The sequence below is a fragment of the Paralichthys olivaceus genome, chromosome 8 (genome assembly GCF_024713975.1).
Source record: "Paralichthys olivaceus isolate ysfri-2021 chromosome 8, ASM2471397v2, whole genome shotgun sequence".
Taxonomy (NCBI): Eukaryota; Metazoa; Chordata; class Actinopteri; order Pleuronectiformes; family Paralichthyidae; genus Paralichthys; species Paralichthys olivaceus.
The window spans coordinates 1,092,016-1,111,430 of record NC_091100.1 but is presented as its reverse complement, the minus strand read 5'-3'; the positions used below and the strand labels follow the sequence as shown (position 1 = coordinate 1,111,430).

Here is a 19,415-nt window from a genome sequence, read left to right as displayed (position 1 = left end):
TGTTTAGTTATTCTGTGTGTGTGTGCGTGTGTGCGTGCGTGTGCGTCATGTACACAGTGACCCCCCCCCCCCCCTGAATGTGTCCCGTTGAGTCGCCGGTGCTGTGATGTCCGACTGCCCCTGAACGCAGCAGGAGTCCTCCCAGTGAACGTGACGCGGAGCCGAAGCGAAGCGACGTTTCCTGGCGGAGCTGCGGAGGAGCAGGAGCCGAGCGGGTCCGTCTGTCCGTCCGTGTGTCTGTCTGCGAGCCGCCGCAGTCTGTCCGGGACACACACCCGCACGCACAGAGACACGCACCCGCAGAAGACGCCTCCTGTTTCGGGCTTCACGGTCACCGGCGGCCATGGATCCAGCGCTGTCCTCCTCCCGTGTTCGCCGCTGAGGGACGGTCCTCCGTCGGATGTTCCAGTGCCCGTAGAGGAGCAGCGGGAGGAGGAGGAGGGGGCATCCCCGTCATTCTTCGACCACCAGGTGAATATTCTCTAATTACCCGCTCTCACGCTGTCGGGCTGGACGTGGAGGGTGTTTCGCGGGGACCGAGGCGGAGGAGGAGAAGCGGGGCCGGGGTCGTCGCTTTCGGGGCGGCGCGGGGAGCGGGTTCGTGTCCGGGTGGGAGCGGAGGTTAGCACGCTAGCTAGCCGCCGTTAGCGGGCTGCTGCCGCCGCCGCCGCCGCCGCTGCTGCTGCTTCGTCATCCGCCCGTCTGGGAGGGATGCGCCGCCGGGATGCTGCCGCCTCCGTGGGAGAGAGCGAGAGGGAGGGGAGGGAGCGGAACCGTGTCCGTCTGGCCTCGGCCCATCTCCCCGATGGACGACACCCCCCCACCCCCCCAACCTCCCCCTGTTTTCTCCCCCACCCTGACCTCCCTCCGCTCCCCCCTCCTCCCCCGGTCCCTCCAGAAGCGTCGCGTCCCTGCCCGGGTTCACTCAATAAAACCCCCGAGACGATGAGCACGGCCCCGCCGCCTGCCTGCTATGCTAACCAGCCTCCAGCCGGCTAACGTTAGCTGTAGCATCACCCCCACCCCCCCTCCAGCAGCAGCAGCAGCAGCACCCCCCGCTAGCATCCCTGGCTCCTGCAGCCGAGCCGCCTCACACCGGCCCGCCGCACACCACCGTGTCCCGGAGCCGGCCGCCGCCGCTGCTGCTGCTCACCGGGCCGGTCTGCCGCCGCTCACGGTGACTAATCGGTACCGGGAGGCACCGCCAGACATCTCACTCGCCATTAAACCATAATGGAGCCCAGCGAGCGGATGTAGTTATGTAACGGTTAATGACACCACACGCCCTTGAAACAAAAGCTGTTGTTGTCGGTGTTTGTTTGTTTGTGTGCGGGGCTGGACCCGAACCGTGGCCCGGGGACCAGAGGCCCGCCTGCCGGGGCTGGGGGTGTCAGGAGCACCGAGGGCCGCAGCTCTGCACCGGCTCCCTGGAAGCGGCTGCTCCTGTCAGCCATTGTTTTTGTTGTCATTGGGGGCTCACTCTTGTTTCACCCCCCCCCCCCCCCATTGATGGAGAATGTGTCTGCCACCATATCACAACATGTGCAGCTCCCTCCATCCTCACTGTCTCACTGTGACTCACAGTCTTCACAGGGATGTCATCTTTACTCATCATCTATTCAATTATACAGGAAACATGAGCAGCGACGAGGTGAAACATGCTGCTGGAGAAAAAACCAGCTCGAAGGACACTTCCATATATATATATAAAAAAAAAAAAGACATGTTTCATTGTTAAACAGGAGCAGGAGGAGGACATGGAGGTTATCACATGAGGGAGGCCTCTCTGTGATACGTGATAAGTTCATGACTCACTGGGGCACAGCTACGACTGAACATTTGTGTCACACCTTCCAATCACAGAAGGAGAATATAGACATACAGGGGTTTTAGAAAAGTACCAGACGTGTGCGGACGAAATATTTAAAAAAACAAAATGTGATGTGACACACTGTCGCTGGATTCCTTTTAAATTCATGAGGAACAGCGGCAGAGCAGCAGTCTGATGTTGTTCTTTGACAGAATCGTATCATGATTATGTGATCTCAACATCTGGTCTCCAAATTAATGATTCTGTTTTTAAAACCTGACACCATTACATATTTATATATTTATATCGGGAGTTTTTTCTCGCCTAACGTGTACTCTAACGTAGGAACACGGTCTGTTCTTTTTAATCTCTGCGTGACGAGATTTCTTTACCTCGATATCTTCACTCGTGCAGACGTATTGCTCCGGCCTCGCTGGGAAGTTTGTTGAACAGCGCGTACAGTCTTCGACATTTCAATATGCAGCTCACGTCGTGAACAAGTGTCGAACAGCTAAAGCCTGAAAAGCCCTGACCTCCGGGAAACAGAAGTTAAAGATCCTTTGAACAGGTGTGGACGCTGCTTCTTTCTCCCTCTGTGTCATTCAGCTGTTTAGAAATCTCATATTGTACGTGACAGAGACCTCTGTCTCTCCTCATCGTAGAAACTGGTTTGTAGACGTTGTGCGTCTGACGTCGGCGTGTTGTCACTGGGGCGAGTAGAAGTCTTTCTGTTTGAATGAAGCGCTTCATTTGGTTGCCATGGTAACACCACGATGGTATCACTCCCAGCATCAGCACCTTCAGGCGCAGTACCCCACAGTACTGCAATACTCCACAGTACTACAGTACTGCAGTACTCCACACTAGTTCGAATGCAACAAATGAGCGTCCTCGTGGTTCAAACATTATATTGTTGGAGGTGAAGACTGCAGCTACTTCCTCTTCTTCTTTTTCTTCTTCTATTGTTTAGTGCGGTCTCTACTTCCTGTGATTGGTCTGAGGAACCGTTCACCGAGCCCTGAAACTCTGATACCTAAAATACTGCAACTGGAAATCAGAGTATGTTTGTCTGAAGCGTTTTAAGAATGAATTTGAAGACAGTCCTGATGTTCAATTGTTGATTTTGGGGGCTGTTGGTTCTCAGTGTCCTTGTCCTCCATTAAAACAGATTCACTCCATGTTTCCCTCGATATGTACACAGACGATCACCCAGTCAGCTCTCTGGCTGCTGAATATTGAGCTGCACTGTTGTCTCCTGATTGTTTGATTTGATCTCTCAATGACTGAGTTGTGTTCAGCTTCAGAGAAGTTTTAGCAGATCTGCACTCTGGAAACATAAGAAATAAGACTGCGGTAAAACAGAGGTGCGCTCACACGTCGCTGTCTGTCTGTGCTTGAGGGGGCATTTGACGGACATGTGTACTGAGAAGGTGAAGAGGATGTTTGTAGGGGAGAAATGTAAAAAGGTTGTGAGAGGAGTGAGGGAAGAGACGGAGGGAACGGGTAATCAACAATGAGGGAGAAAGGGGACAGGGGTTGAAGGAGGTGAGTTTTGAACCCTGAGTATTGATAAGGAGCCTGTTACTTGCTCGTGGATACAGATGTTGACAAAATCTCAAACAATTTTCACTGACAAATTAGAGAATTACAATGTGTTGGTTGATTTTAGTTTAATTATTCTGCCCATTATTCTCTTGATTAATCGACTAGCCGTCAGCAAATGAAAGTTGCCCATTGTGACGTTCAGACATTTTCTCTGCCGACAGTCCAGTTTGTTGTCATAGAAACTAAGGAACCGAAGAAATGACTCTAAACAAAAAGAAGCGTATCTGTTGGATCGATTAAGTGATTAACCTGCATCACATGCAGCGTGTTTGGGTTTTTGTTTTGATTATTGAAAGATTTTCTGATATTTAGCGCGGCCTGCACGTCTGGTGAAGCGGGGCCCTGGGTCTGTTATCTGCTCTGTTTTTGAAATGATGCAAATGCAACCTCTTCAGTGTCCCGTCTGTGTGCAGGGGGCCGAGCGAGATACATTAAATACAGAAGTGACACGGCTGACAAGGCGACGTGCTTTATGAACCAGCCTGGAATTTAACATCACCCTGTTTCCCTCGATAAAGATCCAGATGATGATTAATCTTTGGACTAAATCGGTCGAAATCGTAAAAATATTAACAGCAAAAACACACAAAGCTCTGAAAAGCTGAAATTGATCAGGAAGTGATTCCAGATGATCAATGAGGTCACGAAGAACTGAGAAAAGGAAGTCAGGTTTCCAGGAACCATTGCATCATATAGGATGATTGAGTGAGTTTACAAGATCTCGAAATGACGTCATATAGTGAAGTAATGATTTAAATTTAGCAGCCAATAGAATTAGAGACACAATCTAGAGCTTATTCTAAATGAACCAATCATTCGTCATCATGTGGTATTAATGGCGTCATGATGATGTCACGATGAAATGACATCAGTACAATATAAAAAACATGGTATGTATGAGACGTGCAGCGTCTGAATCATCCCTGAATCATCGTCCCTTTGTTTGTTTCATTGACGTGTATTTATTTTTTTAACATTTTATTGTAAAACTCTATTTGTCTATTTTGTTTTGACCCTCTCTGTGGGGGTGTGGAGGAGTGACAGAGAGAGGGGGAGTGAGTGAAGAAGAGATGGACCAAATGTTAGGAGGAAAGGAAGAGGGAAGGGAAGGAAAGTAGGAGCTAGTGAAGGTGTGACGTAAAGATGGAAGAGAAGGAGAGGGAAGAAGAGGGAAAAGTAGTTTGTGAAACACTGATGGAGAGAAGGGAGGAGGAGGGAGTGAGAGAAGGAGCTAGTGAAGAAAGGAGCGAACAAAGGGGGGATAGAAGGACAGGAGGATGTGAGGGGATCAACGATGCGAAGAGGAAAGGAAGGAGCCTCCTGAAGGAGGGAGGTGCAGGAATTCTGTGAGGATGAAGGAGGAAACAAGGGAAGGAAAAAGGGAGCCAGACAAGTAGGGAGGAGAAGAGGTGGTAGGAAATGAAAAAAAGGAGCATGGGAGGGAAAGAGAAAAGGAGTCAGGGTAATGGTAGATGGTGTGAAAAGAGAGAGGAAGGGCGGTAATGGAGGAAGGAAGAATGATGAAAAGGTTATAAAGATGGGGGAGAAGGACTGATGGAGAGAGGGAGGGGAGAAAATGAGAAGGTACTGAGGTGAGGAGGATAAAGGAAGGAGAGACTTTAGGTGAGGGAAAGAGAAGGTGGAAAAAAGAGGGAGGAAGGTAGGAGAGGATGAGGAGGTATAAAGTTTACAGAAAAGTCTTAAAGTCAACACAGAAAATGGGGAATAAATGGAAATGGGGGAGGGAGGGAGAGAGGGAGAAGGAAATATTAGGGTGAGTGAGGTGAGGAGGAAAAAGGGGGAAGGAAAGATTTTAGGTAAGGGAAGGGAAAAGGTGAGAAAGAGGGAGGAACTACACAGAGGTGAAAGACCTTGTCAAGGAAGGAAGTAAAAAAGTTTACGGAAAAGAAGTTAAGTCATGACAGACAAGTGAGGAAAAGAAGGAAATGGGGGAGGCAATATGGAACGACAGAAGGAATTAATGAGTAAAGAGATGAGCAGGATGTGAACGATTTTAAGGAGGAATGGAAAAGGAGGCATAGAAGAAACGAAGGAGGGAGAAGAGGAGGCAAAATGTTGGGAAAGGAAATGTTTAGAGAAGAAACAGGGACTGGGGGAGAAAATATGAAAGGGTGAAGGGTATGAAGAGATATAAGTGAGGCCTAGTGAAGGGGTGAGCTCAAGAAGGGGGAAAAGAGGGGATGGAATGAAAGTGGAAGGAGCAAAGGAAGGATAGAAGGAGGTAAGGGAGCAGGAAGTGTGTGAAGGCTCTGAACAATGAGTGGTGACCTGCTGTGTTCGCTGTGCGACGAGGGAAACGATCCACTGACCCGCTCTCTCTGTTTTTACTCCTTTCTCTGCCTCCGTTTCCTTCCAGGCTGACTCACCACCGGAGCGCCTGAACACAGGAGGAGGAGGAGGAGAAGAAGAAGAAGAAGAAGAAGTTGGAGAGAGTGAGGGAGTGTGAAACAGAGGGCACGAAGGAAGGAGGGAGGGAGGGAGAGAGAGAGAAAAAGAGAGAAGGGGGGAGTAACGACTAGAAGAGGTGAGAAAGACAGAAAGCATCAAAAGGAAAGTGAGGTTGGTTCGGCGGGACGAGAGGAGGGAAGAGAACGTGATCGTGGCAAAGTGAGAGAGAGACAGAGGAGCTTCAGACTCCTAGAACAGACGACAGATCTGAGGTCAGGTGAGAGAGCGGGCGCAGGTAGGTCGGAGGTCGAGCGGTCAGACGGACAGCTGACTGAGCTTCACCCGAACCCGCTGTCCCGCCGCCCATCCAACAGCTGCCCCTTCACGCCCACCACACTGGGAGAACTGGGAGAGCAGGCGCCCAGGAGAAGCCACCATGAGCGACCAGAACGTCGTCAAGGAAGGCTGGGTCCAGAAAAGAGGTGAGGAGGGTTCTGCTGTGGTCGTCTCTTATATCTCCCCCTGCCCAGGCCATGTTTACGTTTTAGCAGGAAACCACTGGACGGATTGTCACCAAACTTGGTGGAGGGATATGGAATTGGTCAGGAAAGAATCTCGATAAATGGGCAGATCCAGGCATTTTGTTTCACTTTCTCCGCGGCGTTTCCCACAGAATCCATTCCGTGCATGTGGACGCGCTGGATCGTCGCTCTCACATGCAGCAGATTCTGAGTGACGGGCAAAAAAGACTGAAGAGTGAAAGCTTAAAGTATAACGTCTGACTGTCTGTGTGGACGGTAAAAACATTATTGACGAGAGCATGAGCAGCACGCACATCAGAATATGTTACGGAGACGGTAACCAGCACTGACCAGTTCTACAAAGTCACATCTTATCGTACGATATAAAAACCGAGATCTAGAGAATTCAAATGTGGCTTCATAAGGTTTGTGTCCTCCTGAGTAGCATTCTACTTTGTTTGTGTGCAGGATTACACACAAACTGTAAAACGCATTCCCACAAAACACAGGGAAAGAACGAACTCGTTAAATCTTTAACGTGGATCTCGACCAGATTCACTTTCTTTTATATCGTGAGCTGTTTTTCAGAACAGTTCATGGATCTTGATCAGACACGTTCAGAGGACTGATGCTCGATTGTATTTAAGGGACTTTTGGATCTTGGTGGTTATGAAACACTTGATATGATTGTGGCTCATGAATCCGACCTGTGAAATCGGGGGAATTGAAGTTCATGCACTGCTGCACTGTGACGTCGATCAAACGGAACGATGATTAATGACTGGACAGAAACAGATTCAGGTTGGTGAGGAATCCTGCTTGACTCTCACACAGCGGCCGACGAATCTGAGCAAACTAACAGGATCATTTGGGAACGGTGAATAAACGTAACCTGCGTTTTCAGATGCAGTCGATCAGAAGGTTTTTTTTGTTGAAAGGAGTTTTTGTCCCGCTCAGTGTGGACATGGCCTGAGCCGCGCTGTCAGTTTGAAGAACAGCTCTTCCAAACAATGGTTGTTTACCTGCGAGCAGAGAAGGCAGCTCTGCCGGCCTGCAGCCCAGTCCGAGCCGCACTTGGCTGTTGTGTTGTTTCCCACACTGCTTTCTGTGTGTGTGTCTGTTAGTGTGTGTGTGTGTGCTGGAGGTGTGTTTGTCTGCTCAGAGCTGTTGGCTGGCACACTGGGGGAAGTTTCTCTGCGCCACTATGAGCATACAGAGGATGACCTAACACTCTGGTTCCTTCCTCTTTGGCCCCCACAAGTCCCTGAATTGTTTATTGCACCTTTGTGTTCTCTTATAATTCAGTCCCCAGTAAAACAGACGTCTCAGAAAAACTGCCCTGAACGTGTCTCTGGGACGTCTGGGATGTTTTTTTTTATAGAAATTTAAATCTGGTGCAAAATGCTTGTTTTTGACAGCAGGCTTTATTTTTGTATGTTGACGTTTTGTGGATTGTCTTTTTCTGGTTGTACAAAAATGTAGCCAAAGTATCTGAGATACAAACGCTGCCATCTTTTCCTTTTGGAGTCTGTGCCTTCATGATCGTGGGATGGAGCTGTGGTAACGACCAATCATGAGTCAGTCTCAGCTGTCAATCATGACGTCGCAGCCTGTTTTCACATCAACAAATTAAAAACAAAACATCAATGTGATGAGGACTACCTAAAGAGACAGAAACCATCTTTGAGAAACTTGCGAACACTTTGAGCTCAAGCAGAACGAATGAATGTGAAATCGACGAGTCTTCTCAAACTGAAAGACAACGCTCTTGTTTAAAGAGGAAAACATAAATAATGAAAATGATAATCAGGTCTGAACACAGGTGAGTGACCTGTCTGTGTCCCCTCCCCCCCTCCAGGTGAGTACATCAAGAACTGGCGACCGCGCTACTTCCTGCTGAAGTCGGACGGCTCTTTCATCGGCTACAAGGACAAACCACAGGACTCGGACTTGGCCTATCCGCTCAACAACTTCTCTGTAGCAAGTGAGCCGCTCACATCGTATCGTCACACATTATTTATAAACGTTTGAAAATGAATGTCTACAGATCCGTCGCTCTGTGTGACTTCCAGAATGTCAGCTGATGAAGACGGAGCGGCCCAAGCCAAACACCTTCATCATCCGCTGTCTGCAGTGGACCACCGTCATCGAGAGGACTTTTCACGTGGACACGCCCGACGAGAGGTGAGCCTCCGTCCTCCTGAGACGCATCGGTCTTTGGCATAAATCAACAAGAAGACAAATAAATCGTGTGATTTAAAAATAAAAAATCATTTATTTTACAAAACTTAATTTTCCAGTTTCATTTAAAAAAATGGCGGTGCTTATAAATACTGGAAAAGAACTTCACACTACTCAATACTGCAAGAATATTTATAAATAAATACTTATACATGAACCAGGTCTTAGATTTTGAACTGGTGAAACCTGCAGAAACTCTGTGATGGATTCATTTAGCTCAAGAAACTCAAGTTAAATTAAGTTTTCAGGTCGTCGGCGGGTTTCAGGCTTTTTGAGTTTGTGCGTCTTTCTGTTTTGTTTTATTTTCTTAATTCAGACGCGTCAGCTGCTCTCCTCACACCAGTGTCCGCTGGCTACTTGTGTTTTGACATAATAAATAAAAGAGTAAGAAGGAGTTGGACTGACCACCAATACATCAGAAAGCTCAAACGTTAGAGGCAGATAAATACAAAATAAATCCCAGGCTCTCTGTTTGTGTTAAATTCTCTTCAGTCAACACAGTAAGAAGAAAGACAGGAAGCAGGGGTGTGGAGCTGAGGCTGGACGCCAACTGTCGAACTGTTTCGTTCCACAACACAACATAATATATATTGTTTTATTTATCATTAATATTATTGTATGTACAATAACTGCATTAAGACTTGTTTCCTAATGTTTTTCTGATTCATGCACGTCGTCTCCTTTTGTGACTTTGTCTGAGAAAATACAGAAACAGGCAGAGGCAGGATGTAACGTATGAGTTCTGCTGTGGAAACCACAGAGTTTTTGTTTTATTCTCACGTAGGCTCATTCGGACATTATCCAAAGTTTAACTCGGAGCCTGTGACTCGGATGTTTGCGTTCTCCCATACGGCGGAACACAGACCAGTGTAAACTGCAGTCGTCTGGTTGTGCATGATCATACCTCACTGTCTTTGGTGACATCATGTGTGTGTTTCCTGTTCAGCGGACGTCTCTTTGTGTGAATATGTGAAAACAGTAACTTCCCTCTAACCGAAGTCTGAAGCCACATTTTTGCAATAACGCACGTCTGCTGGTGTTTGATTCTGTGACCTGCAGGGACGAGTGGGCCGAGGCCATTCAGATGGTCGCAGAGTCTCTGGCCAAACAGGAGGAGGAGGGAATCCTGTGCAGCCCCACCTCCCAGATCGAGAACGTCAACGAGGAGGAGATGGACACGTCCATCAGCCACTACAAACGAAAGGTGACGGACAGCTCATCACTCGCCTCTGTGTCGATCAAGTTAAACATTTAAAATATTTATTCCAGTTTGTTTAACCAACTGAAATCACCTCAACGTTTTCGTGTTGATGATATTTCCCGTCGTTCTTTGTCTAATGTAAGTGTAAATATTACGTCCGCACCATTCTGGAAAAAAGAGAAATCACGATTCTCCCTAGTTATCAGCGGTTTCTGTATTTATTTATTTATTCGTCCACATTTCTCTCACTCTTTCACCACCGTCTCTCGCCGGGGGCTGACACCGTGTTGTCATTGGTTGAGGGAGAGACAATATGCGGTGCTTTAGGTTCTTTGGAAGAAAGTTGAAGCGCCTGTTTCGACGCAGAGATTAGATTGCAGATATATCACAAATACTATATATGATGCAGTTACAGTAGAGTCACCACAGCGACGTCTGAAAACACAAAATGTTTCAGCCACACAAGTAAAAGGTTGAAGCGTGACAGTGTCCACGCTGGACGTCACAGTGAAGAGTGTGAGCGTCGTTAGTGTTGGTTCCTTCACACCACACTTCTGTTTCTCTGTCCAGACAATGAATGACTTTGACTATCTGAAGCTTCTGGGCAAAGGCACTTTTGGGAAAGTCATTCTGGTGAGGGAGAAGGCGAGCGGCACCTACTACGCCATGAAGATCCTGAAGAAAGAAGTCATAATAGCCAAGGTCTTTTTTTTAATTGTTTCATCAGCTTCTATTTGTTGTTTTTGCTGCTTGTGGAACTTTTTCTCTCTGGTTTGAAAAGTTATATTCACCCTCTGTTGTTTTCTGCTCCCGTCACGTTTTTTTACTCTGTTACCTAATTTTTTCACTGCAGCGTAACACGTAACAGTCGTGGCTGCAAGTAGAGACGATGCAAACACGTATTATGTGCAGTAGAATAATAATTATAATGATCATTAAAAAGAAATATTTGTTTTGACCATTTATTAAAAAACGTGCTGCACACATTGAACCAGTTTCACATCCGACGTTAATGTCTTTATTTTTTGTCACTGGATGGAAATGACAGACAATCGATCAAATCATTCAAGAAATTAAAATTTGAACTGAAATTCCTCCAGTGTCTGACTCTTGGCATGTAACTCTAAGAATCAGTTTCCTGATTGTCGTCATAGCGACTTCAAATTCCATCCTCGACCTTTAGACTGAAACTGACGGTCTGGCCGCAGACGAGCTGCTGTCGCCTCCTCACCGATCACTCTTCTCTTTTACCGCAGGATGAAGTCGCTCACACACTAACAGAAAGTAGAGTATTAAAAAATACCCGGCATCCATTCCTAACTGTGAGTATCACTGTGGCGGCTCTCGTGAAGTACTGAAGTACATGGCAGTTACATGATGCTTTGGAAGGAGCAGTTGTGAGAAAGTATTTACATGATGTGTTTCAGTCTCTGAAGTACTCGTTCCAGACGAAGGATCGGCTGTGCTTCGTGATGGAGTACGTCAACGGAGGAGAGGTGAGCGCTCACTTGTTTCTGACGATGGCATCGATGTTATTTCCTGTGATTTAAAGTTTACAATCACCGTGGTCGAAGGTTGTTTTGCACGTTGTCATGCCAGCGACACTCAGAGGCCAAAGACGTTTTGTTTTCAGGTTGTCCCTCCGTCCCATTCTTGTGAACATTGTCTCTCAAGAACTCTTCGAGGGAATCTCTTTAAATCTAGTTCAGACTGTTCAGTTGGACTCGTGGACGAACTGATTAGATTTGGGTGGTGAGCGGTCAAAGGTCACGTTGACCTCACACATCATGTCTTGAACACGATATCTCAAGTCTCAGGTCTGTTTTTAGAGAATTAGTTTCAGATTTTGACCAGTTGTCACTGGAACTGATTAAACGTCAGTGGTGGTCAAAGGTCAATGGTCACACTGACCTCATATGAGTCTGGAATTAAAATGTCTGTAGCCTGAAACTCAACTGGTTGGTGGTTATTCTTCTTTGTCTGTTGCTTCAGCCCAGTGTTATAAGTTACAAAGACCTGGTTTTAACGTCCGTCCTGAGATGTGATCACTCTTTTCTCTCTTTTGCAGTTGTTTTTCCACTTGTCAAGAGAGAGAGTATTTTCAGAGGACCGCACCCGTTTCTACGGCGCCGAGATCGTCTCAGCTCTAGACTACCTACATTCTGCCAAGATCGTTTATCGTGATCTGAAGGTAAATGACGTCCACCGTTTTCACCGTAAACGTCTGTAAACGTACGGAAACTTATTGGATGTGAGAGACATTTTTCATATTCCACTCGTTCTCCTCGTCAGCTGGAGAACCTCATGTTGGACAAAGACGGTCACATCAAGATCACCGACTTCGGCCTGTGCAAAGAAGGCATCACCGACACTGCCACCATGAAGACGTTCTGCGGAACACCAGAATACCTGGCTCCTGAGGTCAGAGGTCACAGCCAACACAGAGCAGCAACATGCATGTTTGTTTCAGGAGTTTCTTACACTGAGTCGTGATTCAGACACACCTCCCCCTCATCACCGTTTGTCTCAACACAAACGTCAGACTGTGTTTGAATCTGTCACAGAGCAGCGACCACCAACCGCAGCACGTTAAAACCAAAGTGGAAGTTCCTTCAGACGCAGTTCCTCCAGCTGCTGCTGCGTGTTTTCTTTAGTGGAACGTCTGTAACTAATTTCACTTCTTCTAAAGTGGATCTTGGTGAAGCTTGTGATGTTTGTTTTTTTCTACATTAAGAGGATTCGAAAGAGAAACTTGGGTTTTAAGAATTCCCTCAGTCTGATGTTTGAATCAATCAGCAGATGCATAATGGTTAAATCCGGTTACTACAACAGACTCTCAGGGAATGTTGAAAAACAGATTTGAATATTAAGTCACAATTTAATTTTAGATATTAAAAAAATAAAGGGAAAGTTAATTAGGAAACGAGCAGTGAGGAGCGAATGTAATGTGAACCTCATGTTAATCATAATAGTAATAATATGTCTATCACTTGTCATCAGGTGTTGGAGGACAACGACTACGGGCGGGCGGTGGACTGGTGGGGTTTGGGCGTGGTGACGTATGAAATGATGTGCGGCCGGCTGCCGTTCTACAACCAGGACCACGAGAAGCTGTTTGAGCTCATCCTCATGGAGGAGATCAAGTTCCCACGAACCCTGTCGGCCGACGCCAAGTCGCTGCTGTCGGGACTGCTCATCAAGGACCCCAACAAACGGTACGGACACGGAAAACAGAGAAAACAAACTACCACCAGGAAAGTGTGACATTGTGCCGAGATGAGAGGAGACAGAGAACGTTGACGTTGGGTAAGAAACGTCCCCGACCAGACTCGAGCCAGAGACACGTAGTCAAACACCTCGGCCACAATCAAGAAACAAACATGCAGCATCATTACGGGTTTTTCGAGTCACAAAGCTTCTATTCGCAGCTGTCGAGGGCGATTTAGGCTTTAGGCTGGAGGAGCCGGGAATCAAACCTCTGATCTTCTGATTGGTGGATGACGCGCTTTACCTCCTGAGCAGACAGATATGTGCTTCCCCCGAGACCCTGATGAGCTCCATTGTGTAGTCTCTGGAGGTTTGTTCCGGGTGTACTTGAAAAACCCGACCTCTGGTGTTAGTTCATGACGTTTGAGGTAGAAGTTCCTGCTCATTCAGAAATCCTCACACAGCTTCACGTGAGGGAGCCGGAGCAGGAAATAGGAAAGTTACACAAGACCCAGAGGAGCAGTGGGTTTCACACGCCGTCACAATAAAAGAAATAATAACACGTTTATTTAAGATTTCATTGAGAACAGGTAGAAAGAATTGGAATTTAAATGGGATTGTAGAGGAAGATTCACAGCCTTCACCAACACCAGAGTTTTAACTTGTTGTTTAACTTCACTTAATGATCGTCCGGTATCTGATGACACGAGGTGGTGTCAGGGGTTAGGACGTCTCCGGTTCGAGTCTGGCCTTGTGACTTCGTCCCCGTCTCTCTCTCTCTCCTTGTTTCTTATCATCTCTATTTGATAAAAGTGGAAATGTTTGCGACAAACCCACTAAACCTTTTTGAACAAAGGAAACAAATGTGGTCGTCAAGATAGAAGACGTGTTTGTATATTATGATCCATCCCTCCGTCCCTCCATCCCTCCGTCCCTCCATCCCTCCATCCCTCCATCCCTCCACGTCAGCTGCAGATCTTTAACCTCTCGCCCTGACCGCGAACGTCACCTCCTGGGGGCACTGTGTTGCACCAGGGCCTGATGGGAATCATAATCTCCCCCAGCTCAGATAAAAACAAAGATTTCTAGAGGTCGTCCTTCGTGGCCTGTTGACACGCAGGAAGTAAAAAATGTTGTTATTCAGTAAATGCGCTGTTTAGGCGACAGCGGCTGGCGGCTGCTGTTTATTTCCCGCTCTGATTATCCCTGAGGCCCTTTCTGTCTCAAACGACGAACACGGCGTAAAGAGGCTACTCCTGCTTCACGCAGCGAACTCGCTCACCCTCCAAGTTATTTTGGGATAAGTAGCAGGTGGATATTCTGGTCCCATTGATGGAGACTTTGTTCGAGCAGCATTTGATGTCTGACTTCAACGTCTTCTCCTTCTTCTCCCTGCGTTCGTTGGCAGACTGGGCGGCGGACCGGATGACGCGAAGGAGATCATGCGACACAGTTTCTTTGGCACAATCGACTGGCAGGACGTCTACGACAAGAAGGTGAGAGCGGGCTTTAGCTGCCGGGCGTCATCTTATCTTCAGCTGTAATTTATTCAGACAGTGTACCTGAGATATTCTGGGATCAGGGTTACCTCATTTCTCAAAAGACGTCTGGCTGAAAACTCCAAAATAGACAGGCAAAGAAAAAAGAGCTCATATTTATAAAACCTCCAAACACGTCCGTGTCCAATAAACAGACTCGTTCACTCTTTCTGTGTAACTGGACTGTTGAACTTCTCTGAACTAGACAAAGTCTTTGCTCCTTCCTGCAAAACCACTTCAGATATTTTTAATTCAGTTGTTAAGTTCATTTACTTTAGTTGTTTTGTTTTTATTCATTTTAATTTATTTTACCAGGAAAGTCCTGATGAGATTTTAAAATTGTTGGTTCAGAAGGTCAGATGAAACCTGTGAGCTTTATTTATTGATGTGGATGAAAGTCAGACATGTTTCACTCAGCACAGAAACAAAACGATAACTTCTTCATCTGCGGTTTATTCACCTGCTTCCTGTCTGTTCCAGCTCGTCCCACCTTTCCAGCCCCAGGTCAGCTCGGAGACGGACACGCGCTACTTCGACGAGGAGTTCACAGCACAGACCATCACCATCACTCCGCCAGAAAAATGTAATGACGTCTGAAAATCCTCAATTTGGTTTTAATCCGCACCAAACACAGGGTCCTCAAAAGTCCAAGATTTGAATTTTAGGCTTAAATACGTTGAAATTTTAAAAACGAGGTTGAGTCAGGTCGTCGTTATATTAATGTTCATTTGACTCTTCTTCTGTCACACTCTGAAATGAGTTTTCCAGTTTGTCACGTCTCTGATAGAGATATTAGCAATTTATTTTTAGCGATGTGAACAACCTTTAGTTTTTAAAACCTGTAAATCTAAATGATGCTTCCGACTTCCTGTGATGACGTTCGAACACTCTGGTTGTTTTATTTATTTTGCCATAAAAGTGGTGAAACATTAAGGGTCCAGTGTGTAAGGGAAGGGTGAAGGGTGTTCAGCTGCCACTTCTCCACTAGAGGTCACTGAATCCTTTAAGGACACCAAATCTCTGTAAATAACTTTGTCATGTTATTATTCTCAGAGAATTTCTGTCGGGAAGTTTCGAGGAAGTATACGTGACATTTCTTTGGTCATCAACTGAAGTGTTGTCGTCTGATTGTCTCTGCAGACGATGAGGACGGGATGGATGCAGCGGACAACGAGCGGAGGCCTCATTTCCCACAGTTCTCCTACTCAGCCAGCGGGCGGGAGTGAGCGCTCCGGCCCAGCCAGCCAGTGTCGTCCCCATTCGTGGCCATTTTGAGGAAAACACGTAGCCATTTTAGGAAAAAAGGAAAAAAAAGAAAACCAGTCTCCCCTCTTTTTCTCCTTCTCTGCCTCCTCGCAGACGGGGAAAAGTCTTTTTAGGGACTTTAAAAGAGGTTTTTGCACAGTGGGAGAGACTCCAGCCGGTCTCCCCACACTAAAAAATAAGTCTCCTACATTTTCAGCGCAATTTACTGCAGAAGGCAATGTTTTTGTTATTTATTTCTTTCTCTCCGTCAGTATTAAGTTGTCGACCCAGGTGGCGTTCATCTGTTTTTGTTTGTTGTTTCTGTCCTTTTCTTCCTCCTCCTCCTCCTCCTCTTCTCCTTCTTCTTTTGACTTTTTGCACTTGGTTTGAAAGAGCCGTTTTAGGGAACAAAAAAACCAAAAATGTTGCCTTACGTGTGCAGATGTTTCGTATCATACCGACAGGGTGTTTTGTTTTTTTCTGGGAGAGGGCGGGCGGGTTCTGGGTCGTGAGGGGTCGTTCTTAGTCGAGAATAAGTGCATGGCTCGTGGTTCACTCAAAAAAAAAGAAAAACACAAAAAAAAAAAACCTACAAACAAAAAAAAAAAGAGATTTTCTTTCTCATACATTTGCCATGGCAGCGCACATTCCCCAAACCCATGGCGATGGAAATCACTGTCTATAGATAAAAAACAAGAAAAACCGAAAAACAAAGACGGAAAAGGAGAAAGGACGAGTCTGTATCATTCCTTTCATCGTTGCAGTGTTAATACTTTGCTCTCTTGTTTTTTTTCTTTAACCCATTTCTTTTTCTTCTTTTTTTTATGTTTCTCTACTTGCGCTTTACTTTTAAGTTGTTCTTTTATTTTGAAACAGGAAACACTAAACTGCCAGAAACTGCACAGTTCACTCAGGCGCCACAGAGCACAACCGCAGACTCAGCTAACCGCTCCAGCTTTCCACAGCCGGCAGGGGAACGAGGCCTTTCTCTGCTTTCTCACCGCTTCTCCTCCACATCCTCCTCTTCCTCCTCCTCCTCCTCTTCTTCATCTTCTTCTTGCTCCTCCTCCTCTTCGTCGTCCTCTCTTCTGTTTCCTCATCGTAGCTGTAGGACTAGTGGAATGGATGTTTACACAGGGAAACGGGACTTAATGTATGTATGTACTGTATGTATGTGGGACATGGGGGGGGGGTCAACATTATGCTGTCATCACACACACACACACACACACACACACACACACACACACACACACACACACACACACACACACACACACACAGGAAACAGGATCTCTGCACTGATCAGACTGAAGTCTACAGTTTTCTCTGAACAGCTCAGATTCGTCTGTGTCGTCTGTTTACACACCGTCACAACACGCGTGTGCGTGAGGTTTCAGCGGTTTCAGATTCATTACTGCTCCGAAGCTTTTCCTTCCTGTCGTCAGAACACGTCTTGATCCATTTAGTTTGTCAACGTCTCCGTTATGTTTTCATGAGGATCTTTGTGTCCTCCCGTCTGTCGTGTGTTAAAACCACTGACTGTAAATAAAGATGGACACAGACACGTCTCTACGTCGTCCCACCGTCCAGCAAAGAAGCAAAAATATACAAATCGTAGCGTGGAGCTGCGGTATCGAGGTTATACTCGACCAATGAGGCGTCAGTCCGAGCTGTCAATCATCTCGTGGCGTCTCAGCCCGTGAAAACCAAACCGATCAGAAACACTTGAACAAACATCCGTGAGACAAGAACGACCTGAAATCAGAAACATCTTTGAGTCTTTAGTTTGGTCCATGTCCCGTCTGCTAACATGGAGGAGACACGCTTTACAGCAGTCACCCACCAGGGGGCGATTGTTTGGCTTCACTTTCAGGGATCTGTCATGTCGTCCATCTTTATTTACAGTCTGTTCTAAGTGTGAGGCAGAAAATCTGAAAGATGTTAAAAACAAACTTTTAAGATCTGAAGTTTGTGGAGAAACTGTCGACTCGACCCGAGTTAGAATCCGCTCACGTTCCTCGGGTTCCGTTTTTCCACGTCTTTAAAGTTTTACAGTCGCTCGACAGTTTGGAAAATTCTTTTTTCCTGACGCCCGGTGTCATCTTGTGCTGTCGGAGAATTTTGTTCACGTGCTGTTTGTGCGTAGAAAGTGAAACGCAGTAAAAAGTAAAAAGTCTGTGTCGAGAAATATTCACACACACACACACACACACACACACAGATACTGTAAACAAGTATGGAGTCAAAGTGCCGTAAAAAATAATTCTAGTAAGAAAATAAATGTAGAAACAAAGAGGAACACGTAAAAGAATAGTTCATGTAGAAATGTGTAAATATAAATAGAAACAACAACAATTAAGAAATCAATTTTTAATATAAAGACAAAAAACCACATGTAAAAGAAACATTTCGATTTATTTTCACGTTTATCTGTTTGTTTATATTTTCAAGAATCATCATCAGCAACACGGATAAAATTAATAAATGCATAAAATAAAATAAATGTCTAAATATACACAAGTAAATATATGCAAACATTAGAAATATATATATTTGAAAGTATATACAGAAACTGAAAATAATGATTATATTTTGTTATTTGTGTTTATATTTCTAAATGTATTATCTGATTAATTTCTCTTTATATTTTCACATTTTATTTTATCCGTCTATTCTTAATGTGTTCCTCTTTATTTCTCCACATGTAGTTTTTATTTAATTCTTCTTCAGATCGTTTTTTATGGCACTTCCATGAGTCCGTACGAGAAGACTGTTTTCAGACGATAAATCAGAGCAAAGCAAACTTTAACCTACAGACAGAAATGAGGCTTCCAGCTCGACTCTGATTCCGTCAGTATTATTCAAACACGTTTTAAACTAATCCGAACTGAGGGAATCGATAAATCACCAATCACGTTACAGATCAGGACAAACTGAGCCGTGAGACACTCGTGTTTGAAAACTGCCCCAAACTTCCTGATGTAAATATCCAACGCCTTCGTTTTTCTCTCGGTCTTTCGCGGCATCCGGACACAGACGTGATATTTCTCTCTGACTGTTGAAGCTCGAGGAAAACAAACAACTCACAGATAAATCATTTGAAGGAAAGAGAGAAGTCAGACACCCTTCCATTGGTTTTAGATCATTTATTTATTTTTTCTTTTCTTTTCTCGGGTTGATAACTCATCTTCGTCCACGGAGGATGTTTCCATGGAGACAAACACCCCCACACACCCCCCACCCACCCACCCCACCCCCACGCCCATCGAACGTGGTCTCGTCCCAAATCGCTGTGAGAAGACGTGACTCAAACCGTAGTCTGTCGTTTCTGTTCGTCCCTCTTTAAAAAAGAAAAAATGACAACAAAAAAAAAAAAAACCTAAAACAAACAAGTGGGACTGTGGATGAACGTTTTATTTTTATTTGTTTTGCAGTGCTGGTTCCATCAGGTCGTTCCAGTCCCATCATCCCTCGCTCCACTTCCCTTCCCTCGTTTTGTACCATAGTATTTGTTTTATTTATGTTCGTCATTCTCCGCAGTGTTACCTTGTATGTCGTTAAAAAAAGGCACCTCTTGAAAGTCTGTGAAGGAGGATGATGATGCTGATGTTGTTGATGATGATGATGATGATGAT

At 45.7% G+C, this 19,415-nt stretch overlaps 1 protein-coding gene across 1 annotated transcript; it reads left to right on the top strand.

The window, feature by feature from the left end:
- The first annotated feature begins 9 nt into the window (after positions 1 to 9).
- akt3b (v-akt murine thymoma viral oncogene homolog 3b) lies at positions 10 to 17,384 on the top strand. The gene is made up of 14 exons (XM_020106097.2): positions 10 to 471; positions 5,793 to 6,306; positions 8,204 to 8,329; positions 8,418 to 8,529; positions 9,646 to 9,790; positions 10,358 to 10,489; positions 11,044 to 11,109; positions 11,215 to 11,283; positions 11,856 to 11,978; positions 12,080 to 12,208; positions 12,788 to 13,002; positions 14,403 to 14,490; positions 15,013 to 15,115; positions 15,673 to 17,384. Exons 2-14 carry the CDS (start codon positions 6,261 to 6,263, stop codon positions 15,756 to 15,758), a joined length of 1,440 nt encoding a protein of 479 aa, XP_019961656.1. The 5' UTR covers positions 10 to 471; positions 5,793 to 6,260; the 3' UTR covers positions 15,759 to 17,384.
- The last annotated feature ends 2,031 nt before the right edge of the window (positions 17,385 to 19,415 follow it).

Bases quoted from the DNA above. Each gene is read 5' to 3' on its own strand.
- akt3b (XM_020106097.2), top strand. From the start codon at position 6,261: ATGAGCGACCAGAACGTCGTCAAGGAAGGCTGGGTCCAGAAAAGAG. The intron at 6,307-8,203 runs GTGAGGAGGGTT...CCCCCCCTCCAG, and splicing joins AGGCTGGGTCCAGAAAAGAG to GTGAGTACATCAAGAACTGG. The intron at 10,490-11,043 runs GTCTTTTTTTTA...CTTTTACCGCAG, and splicing joins AAGAAGTCATAATAGCCAAG to GATGAAGTCGCTCACACACT.